The sequence below is a fragment of the Sprattus sprattus genome, assembly GCF_963457725.1.
Source record: "Sprattus sprattus genome assembly, chromosome: 6".
In the NCBI taxonomy this organism is placed as follows: domain Eukaryota; kingdom Metazoa; phylum Chordata; class Actinopteri; order Clupeiformes; family Clupeidae; genus Sprattus; species Sprattus sprattus.
Window position 1 is genome coordinate 20,037,608 of NC_137925.1, and position 9,669 is coordinate 20,047,276.

The 9,669-nt window shown below is 46.1% G+C and overlaps 1 protein-coding gene across 1 annotated transcript in view; it reads left to right on the forward strand.

Annotated features, from left to right (window-relative positions):
- The window catches only part of abcb7 (ATP-binding cassette, sub-family B (MDR/TAP), member 7), a 38,462-nt gene extending 31,362 nt beyond the window's left edge, over positions 1–7,100 (forward strand). The window contains exons 11-16 of the mRNA XM_080841418.1: positions 292–455; positions 1,028–1,157; positions 1,766–1,937; positions 2,306–2,409; positions 3,090–3,197; positions 6,847–7,100. Of these exons, the coding sequence (XP_080697544.1) occupies positions 292–455; positions 1,028–1,157; positions 1,766–1,937; positions 2,306–2,409; positions 3,090–3,197; positions 6,847–7,083 (915 nt within the window). The 3' untranslated portion in view covers positions 7,084–7,100. The remainder of the gene's footprint in view (positions 1–291; positions 456–1,027; positions 1,158–1,765; positions 1,938–2,305; positions 2,410–3,089; positions 3,198–6,846) is intronic.
- Positions 7,101–9,669: the final 2,569 nt, after the last annotated feature.

Consider the following 9,669-nt stretch of genomic DNA (forward strand, 5'->3'; position numbering starts at 1 on the left):
TTCCAATGAATGAACACTTTAGTCAGTCCAGGACGATTTTCAGGTTTAATGTGAGGCAGCAGCAGAGGCAGTGTTTCTGTTCTTGTGAAAACTGTGTCTCTCTCTGTTCTGGACAAAGCCCCTGATGATGCCTTCCTATTATGACACAGGGCTCTTAAGGGCTTGGTGTCAGCAAAAGAACAAGACACCAGCTCCTGTGCAAGCGTGGTCTCTAATGAAAAAAGTAAAAATAAAATCATCCTCTCTCTCTCTGTGTGTGTGTGTGTGTGTGTGTGTGTGTGTGTCTGCCAGGATAAAGAATTGGCGTCCCCACTGCTGGTAGCCCCCCAGGAGGCCACCATCAGGTTTGAGGACGTCTACTTTGAGTACTTGGAGGGACAAAAGGTCCTCAACGGGGTGTCCTTCGAGGTGCCTGCTGGGAAGAAGGTGGCCATTGTTGGAGGCAGCGGGTCAGGGTGAGTCCCGAGGCTGGTGACAGTGTTTGGGGGTTATCTTCTGCTACTTCGGATGTTTTTGTTACCTCCGCCAAGGGTATTTTCAGGCCGTTTGTTGGTTTGTCTGTCTATCTTTCTGTAAGCAGGATTACGCATAAAAACTACCAGTTTGAGGAGGGGTGTGGCATGGGCCTTGGAAGAACCCATTTCATTTTGAAGTGGATTCGGATCAGAGGGCGGATCCTGGATTTGTATTTCTTTTTTAAATGTTTTGCTTTCTTTAACATTGAGATATTTAGCCTTGATCTGTGCTCTTGGAGTGCCCTTGTAGCCCTTGGGTTCCATTGACATATTCTGAGAACTCTTCAATATGAAAAAAATCGTACTACCTTTTTGAGTGGAATATCTCAAAAGGGATATATTCCTTGTATTTTTGTATGCCTTTGTGTGTTACTTTGTCTGCTGTGTGTATTTAACAACTACCTTTCCTCCAGTATCGGTCTCTGTTGGAGTGTGTGTGTGTGTGTGAACTTGTATAGCTCCTAATCCTCATTTTAACCCTGGTGTGTGTGTGTGTGTCTGTCCTGATGCAGGAAGAGCACAATAGTGAGGATGCTGTTCCGGTTCTATGAGCCACAGAAGGGCAACATCTACATCGCCGGGCAGAACATCCGAGACGTCGGCCTGGACAGCCTGAGGAAGGCATTGGGGGTGGTGCCACAGGTTAGAAATGTGGAAATGCTCTCTCTCTCTTTCACTCGCTCTCTATCTCTTTTCTCTTTCACTCATATTCTCACTCTCCCAATCACATACTCTCTTTTTCTCTGTCATGTACACACACATGCTTGCATGCATGCACTCACACACACACACACACACGTCTCGTCCTCTTCCTGTCTTCATTGTTCATTAAGACAAGTAGAATCCAAAGCCGGTGGAACGTACATATATATAGAGTCTCTGTAGTTTGCGGTGGATACACCCAGAATGCCCCCCACCTCACGGCAGTTTAGGTGGTCAGTATGCATCTGGATTCTGTTGTCAGTCCCCAACGTGTGTACATACAGTACAAGTTATAAAGCACTGCAACGCACTTTGGGTAGTGTGACGTATTAAAGCTGTCATACACATGGGCAATGGATTCCCAGTCAATAGTACTGCAATTGTCACTTTTGAAAGGTGTTCTATTGCAGAATTTTGAGAAATAAGATATTAAAGATACCAAGTAACCAGCCTGGAATGTAAATAAACCCAGTGGTCACATCACATGCATAAACAAAATGTTTACGCATGTATTTATTTGTTTTTTTGTTTATTTGTTTTGCCCACAGGATGCAGTTCTGTTCCACAACACGATATTCTACAATTTGCAGTATGGCAACCTCCAGGCCACCCCCGAGGAGGTGTACACTGTCGCCAAACTCGCGGGCATCCACGATGCCATCCTCAGGATGCCCCACGGCTACGACACGCAGGTTGGAGAGAGGGGCCTCAAACTCTCAGGTACCCTCACAACCCTTGAGTCATTATAGAAGTCACAGGGAAAATGCCAAAACCTAAAACATATCGTTTTTTTGCGATTGGCGTCTATAAATAAGTGATAAACAAATGTATTTGGTTTGTGGATGTCTTGATAGCAGTTACCTGATGGAATAAAGTGATTTAGAGTGTGTGATGTGGTTTAGCTTTGTTTTTATCGGTCAGGCAGTTCTGTACCGTGTTTGGATTCATGTGTATGACTGGTGTAATGGCAGAGTGACCAGTCAGTGCATTGGTGATTTGATGCTCTCCTTTGCCAAGGCTGTCCAGGCTTGTGATTGGTAGGATGTGCGCAAGGTTAATTTGCTGAATGCTGATTTGGTGTCTTTCAGGGGGAGAGAAGCAGAGAGTGGCCATTGCTCGGGCAATGCTGAAGAACCCGCCCATTCTGTTATACGATGAAGCCACATCTTCTCTGGACTCTATCACAGAGGAGGTGCGTGTGTGTGTGTGTGTTTACGTGTGTTTACGTGTTGACATGTCTACTTTGCTGTAGTATGTATCTTATCCACGCTTCTGATGGCCAGCTTCGCAAAGGTCTTTCATTCAAGTTTTCGTTTCAGTTTCTACTGATTTGCTACAAACAAATAGTGGTAAAGTATCATCAGCATGGTTGGCAGTGTTAGTGTATTGCCCCAGATGAGTTGTCAGTAAAGGACATCTCTGACCATTGTTAAGAGTCATGCTAGGCTGCATATTGGTCTGTATTGATTGTGCTGTTGAAGCCTTCTTATTTGAGTATATTTACACACCTCGCTCAAAGCTCAATGACTTTTATGAAGGGGAAGGCTGTCAGTGTTATTGCATAAGATGACTGTTTACTCAGTAGCTCTTGTTTTTTTTTTGGATCTTTCTGATGCCTAAAGGTGGACTTCATATAAATCCTGTCAGTCACTCAGATGTTTGTTATTGGCCCCTACGCACACGTTGAGAGGCACAGGAAGACTCTGCTTGTTTACACACCATCGTTCGAATTCTGGCCACCCATGGAGTTGCTTAAGACCAAGACAAACTTTCATTTCAGAAATGAATTTCCACCCTGCTGTTTCGTCTGAAAATGAAACAGTCCGGAACTGACAGTGCCCGTGCTGTTTTCTGTCCTGTTTGTCTTTCCAGAACATTCTCAGTTCCATGAAGGGGATGGTGAAGGACAGGACGTCTGTTTTCATTGCACACCGACTGTCCACCATTGTGGATGCTGACGAGATTATCGTTCTCAATCAGGTAAAAGCAGTGACGTGTGTGTGTGTGTGTGTGTGTGTATGTGTGTGTGTGTGTCCTTCCATGTGAGTCAGACTTAGCCTTGACAAGGTTCTGTGATGGAGGCTGGGTCTACTAGTTGTCTGTGCTGCCTGCCTCTCTCTCCGCTCCCTCCTCTGGTAGCCAGCTGAGTCAGAGTGTAGAGCAGGGACGCAATGCACCGTTAATGTGTGCACCTTGCAGACACAGTTTGTGTGTTTGGTGTGTATTAAAGAGAGTGTGTTTGTGTGTGTTAAGGAGGGAAAAGTGTCTGTGTGTGTATTAAAGAGAGGTGCAGAAAGGGTGACCAAGGATGGGAGGAGGCTGGTCAGAGATAATTGGTCGATGGTGTCCTTCATCTGTTTTAAAATGATGCTTCCTGTTCCTTCCTTTGAGAAAGTAACAACTAAGAGCCCGGTCATGCGTGTTTGTCTGTGTGTGGCCTGCGTGTATGTCTGCGTGTATAGCTGCGTGTGGCCTGCCTGTATGTCTGTGTGTATGTCTGCGTGTGGCTTGCATGTGTGGCCTGCGTGTGTGTCTGCGTGTATGTCTGTGTGTGTGTCTGCGTGTGGCCTGCGTGTGGCCTGTGTGAATGTCTGCGTGTCAGTAAAAAATATGCCAGTGCTATCGTCTATGACGACTATCATGACCCTTTGAGGATGGTTGTTGTTATTGTGTGTGTTTCAGTATGAGCCTGTCGGTCTAGAATCACGCCCATTAGAGGGTGGTTTGTGTGTGTGTGTGTGTGTGTGTGTGTAACTGCACGCTCATATTTGTAGGATGTGGAGCTCGTTAGAATAATGAGTGGAACTATTCCTTGCTTGCATCCTGTGGTGGCAGCACCTCACTTTCTGTTTGTGTGTGTGTGTGTGCGTGTGTGTGTGCGCTCACAATATCCCTTGTTGGGTGCGTAGGCGGGAAAGGGAACCAACACTGTTTACACACCCCACCTCCTCACCACCTCCTCACCGTCTCTCCATGTCCCTCAATCTCCCTCAATCTCCCCTTTCTTCTCTCCCTCTCCCCCTCTCTGCCTGTCTGTCAAGTCTACTTGCAGCACTCTTGTCGTTCAGTTTTCTGTCCATTCTGTCTTTCTTTGGCATGTCTCTGTCCTCTAATCAGTCTTTTGTCTCTCTCTCTCTCTCTCTCTCTCTCTCTCTCCCCCCTCTCTCTGCTCTCCTCTCCTCTCTAACCTTTGAGGTCGCACGCTTTCTAATTAAGTCATCCTGTTTTTCTCTCACCCTGTCCTCTCCATATCATGCTTAGACACTGTGTGAAGACACTGGGTGAGGAGTCAGTGGAGGAATACAGACAAGATGTAAAGCAACTATATTTCAAACAAATATAAATAATGATGCTGATATCAGAGAAAAAGAAAAAAAAACTGAAGCTTTCCATGGATAAATATCCTTAATTATGGTGAAAATGGTGTAAAACCTCTCTGATGCAATATGTGTTAATCCGCTCTGTAAATATGAACGGCTTTTCCCCCCGGGCTTGTCGTTGCCGTTACTCGAGTGAGTGTGTGAGGGAGCAAGGGAGCAGGCGAGCTTCCCCCCGTGCAGGCAGTGGCGGCGTCAAGAGGCAGCCTGAGCCTGAGCCTGAGCCTGAGCCTGGGCGTCAGCTGTCAGCATGCGAGCGCCATTCAGACTTTGCTTTGTTGCCGGGAGTCTTAAAAGACTGCTGCCGCACCCACACAGAGCCCGTGTGGCTTTTCCTGGGCTGCGCTCGCTCTCTCGCTCCCTCTTTTCCTCTCTCTCTCTCTCTCTTTTTCTCTCTCCCCCTTTTCCTCTCTCTCTCTCTTTTCTCCTCTCTCTCACCCTATTTTTCTCTCTCTCTCTCCCTCTTTCTCTCTATCTCTCTCTCCCCCTTTTCTCTCTTTCTCTCTCCCTCTTTCCCCCCTCTCTCCCTCTTTTCCTCTCTCTCCTCTTTTCCTCATTCTCTCTCCCTCTACCATTCATTGTATCTCTCTGCTATTCGGTCTCGTTCTCTCACTCTCCATCCATCATTTAGTCTCTCTCTCTCTCCCTCCACGATTTAGTCTCGCTCTCTCTCTCTTGCCATATTTTTTTTCTTCCTTTCTTCGTTTTGCCATCTCCATCTTCTCTTCTACCCAAATGCATTTTCTCACACACTTTCTTCCCTCTCCCTCGTGCCAATCTCTCCCTGTCTCTGCCCGTCTGTCTGCCCACTGTTGCCTTCTTCGTTTGGTTAGCACTTTCGCTTTCATTGTAATGTATCCTTTCACTGGCACACACACATACAAGCATACACGAACACACACACACACGCACACACACACTGACTCGTTTACCCCCATCCTCTGCTTTTTTTTTTTCATGCCTTGGATCTTGGGGGGTAATCTACTGGAAATTTCCTTCCTTAATTTCTGTGGAAAATTGACTTTGGAAACATCAAAATATGTGTCTCTCTAGTTGTTGTTAGGTCACAAACACAATGTATTTTTATCTTGCAGTTATGGTCATCACACCGCACACACACGCACATTGGTTGGAGCACTTCCTATAAACATCTGTCTCTTTTGTTCTCTTTTTCACACTCGCAGGGCTGTCTCCAGGTCGTGTCACATACATACGTCTCTCTCTTTCTCTCTCTCCCCTTGTGAGGTCTCTCACATTAGCACCTTTCTCTCTCTCTCTACATGTCTTGCTCGCCCCCATGCTCTTTCTTCTCCCAACCACCCTCTCTTGCCTTTTATCTCTCCCTCCACCCTCTCTTGCTTCTATCTCTCCCTCCACCCTCTCTTCCTTCTATCCCCCATTCCTTCTATCTCTCCACCCCATCTCCCTGATCTCTCCCTCCACCCTCTCTCCCTTCTATCTCTCTATCCCCCCTTCCTTCTATCTCTCCTCCCACCCCTCCTTCTCTGTTCCTGGTGAGAAATGGCACACCAGCACCTTGTCTTTCTCCGATAGTGTCTTACCTGCAGATGATGCGTCTGCTAGTGTCTTACCTTCAGATGATGCGTCTGCTAGTGTCTTACCTGCAGATGATGCGTCTGCTAGTGTCTTACCTGCAGATGATGCGTCTGCTAGTGTCTTACCTGCAGATGATGCATCTGCTAGTGTCTTACCTGCAGATGATGCGTCTGCTAGTGTCTTACCTGCAGATGATGCGTCTGCTAGTGTCTTACCTGCAGATGATGCATCTGCTAGTGTCTTACCTGCAGATGATGCATCTGATAGTGTCTTACCTGCAGATGATGCGTCTGCTAGTGTCTTACCTACAGATGATACGTCGGTATCTTCATCTAGTGAATTCCAGCCGTCTGTTTGCAAAAAAAAAAAACATCTTTCTTGAAATGACATCATATAAGTTTTGCATTTTCCTGTATATAGGAACAGTATTCAATTGGACCAGGTTTTGTTTTGATTTATTCATTCATTATTTGTCAACAGGCCTGATGCACTAAAAATGGCCATTATTGCTGACTTTTTCCTGAGTTGTTTATTTCTGAATGACAATTTAAAGAAAAAAAGATTATTCTTAAGAATTATTTTGTTGTGTTACCCTTATTGAATGCAGTTGTCTCACCCCTTTACCCTCTCTCTCTTCCTCTCCCTCCCTCCCTCCCTCCCTCCGTCTGTCTATTTCTCCTTTTGTCTTCTTCTAGGGAAAGGTGGCAGAGCGAGGGACACACTCGTCCTTACTGGCCGTGCCGAGTGGCCTGTACGCCGACCTGTGGAACACTCAGAACAACCGCGCCCTGAACGCGGCCAGTGCGGACGCGTCCGGTGGCACCGAGGACAACACTAAGACGGAGCGCCTGACCAAAAAGGAGGAGGAGCGCAAACAGCTCCAGAGCGAGATCCTCAACAGCGTCAAGGGCTGTGGGAACTGCTCCTGCTGAGCCTCCGGAGGGCGAGGGGCGATGAGCGAAGTGGGGGTGGGGGGGGGGGGGGGGGGGGGGCGCGCTGGCCTCCTCACGCACACACATAACACCCCTTCCTCACCTGGAGGAGCAGCAGCAGGAGGCAGAGCTGGAGAAAGGAGAAGAGGAGGAGGTTGGAGGGCTGGTGGGTTGGTTAGTTGACCAGTAAAGGGGAAGAAAAGGAATGACCACCTCGTCCTCGTCCCCCACCCCCTTTACCCCTCCCCCTAATCATCTGAACTCTTCAGGCCTCCACTGGGGCTGCCTGTCTGCACACATGCCCACGGATCCCATGACAGTGACACGAGACAAGGGAGAAGGATTGGGACGCTGTCTTTAAACTGATTGTGTGTTGGTGCTCCCAGAGAGTGTGTTAGTACATGTGTTGATTTGTGCGTGTCGGTGAGCGAGACTGTGTGTGTGTGTGTGTGTGTGTGTGTGTGTGTGTGTGTGTGTGTGTGTGTGTGTGTGTGTGTGTGTGTGTGTGTGTGTCTCCCCAGGAGGACATGAAGTGCGTGGGCTAACACAGTGTGTGTCTCTCCAGCTCTCCTTCTCCTCTCTCCCTCTGTGAATAACAAGATATGGTGTCCACTGTCACCAATGGGCTTTCACAAGACATGAAAACAGAAAAAAAGCCTTTGTGTTAATAGCATATTATCTAACTAATTTTTAAATTATTTTCTATGTCGGAACTCCAGCAAGCTTATTTTTATCAAGGCTGTGTACATATGTAGACGGCCATTGACGTATAGGCACATTGTCAGTGTGTTTGTGGTCTGCTTTTTTTTTATATGGAATGTATTCAGTATCTTTTTCAGGATAGATTTGACATCTCTCTGGAACCACTGGCATCTCATCAGAAAACTTGACGCAACACAAATCGAGATTATTGAGGGTTTTTTTTTGCACAGAAACAAACATGGAAACAAGTCAATCTTGAGCATGCTCAGTAGGAAGACAGTAGATAAAGAGGTTTTGAAATGGTAATGGAGTATCTATCACTTGGATAATAATGTGAACAAGGATATTGGGCCAGCAAAGAATTTAAAGTAAATTAAAAGCTAAACATTAAAAAGCTTAACATTAAAAGCGTGTAGAATTTTGAAAATGTTGTGGGCTTCTTTGCCACATTGATTTTGGAAAGTGTGCCTGTTTGGTCTGTGTTTAGCTCCAACTTAAGCAGACTTTACAGGTTTATATAGCACTGTGTAGTCTGGTGTAAGCCGTGCTGGCGCGTGGTTGGAGACGTTTGGTTGAAAGCAGACATAGGTTTGTAGATCACCCGGCTTGTATTTGTTCAAGTTTGAGATGAAGGCTTTGAGATGTCATTGTGGTCATCATGACTGCGTCATGTCCAATCTTTTTGTCCTGTGAGCTAATCAGGTATTACACCCCTGGGTCATACACACACACACACATGTGAATGGACTGGAAAAATAAGTTATTGGCACAAACAACTGGACGTAAAATTACAAATAAAGTAAAGATCAAATCTGCTTGCTTCTGATTGACTGACAGGGTGAGTGAATGAAATGTTCATCATCTGCCTGTGATGCGTTTGTTATTTTGCTGGGGGTGGGGGTGTGTGTGATTGATTGATTGACACCCATAATTCAGTGTGAAGCGGTAGTCTGGGTGTCACCCCACGACCTCTGACCCCAAACAGATGCTGTTTGTCTTGTTTAATTAAACCAATCACAGAAGGCACTGCTGTCTCCTGCGCATTCCCAACTTATATAGCCTACAGCGTTTTCATTTCAATGTGAGGTTAGATTAACCAAGCAAACATAGAAGAAACCCTGGATTTTAAATCAGCAACAACTCTATAACGGGATGGTTAGAATTCTTAAACCTATAAAATGTATTTCTTTAAAAAACATAAAGAAACGGCACACACAACTGACAAAAAGAAAAGTCATAAAAATGAAAAAGGTTGTAAACCTTTTTTTCCCCTCTCCATCACACTTCCCCCATCTTGCAGCTTGAGCAGTGGCATTGAGTGCACTTGTTTTTTCCCCCTCACAAATGGGATCTCTCAGGTCCTTGTGATGAGGTCGCTTGGAGAGCTAAAGCCTGGGCGGACCCCCTGCCTCCCGCCATTGTGGAGCCACCAAATAACTAAGCCTACTTTGGTGCAACACAAGCTGTTCCCATCCAATACCTGCTATGCCCTCTGAAAGCACCCTGGGTTATGCATAATTCCATTTCCATGCTGACCTCTTTCTGAAGCTCAGAAGCAGGAGAGAAATATTTAGGAAGAGAAGAGAGGAGAAAATGCATTTCATCTGCAATATCATCTGGTCCCCGTTTTGTAACACGGTTCAATAGGACAGGGCTAATGAAAAGTTGCAGAGGACGTGAAGCTTTTGTATTGTTTTGAAAAGAACCAAGTAGCCTGATTAAGAACCATAATTGCCAGGGCTGCACTGGCAGCACCCACATTCAGATTAATTTTGTCCTGTGCGCACATAACCAGAAGAGGGCAAAATCTCCTGCGTTAAACCCCACACATTATTTCTCTTGAGTCTCTGCTGTTAGTGTTGGTAGTTATGGCCTGTGTATTAC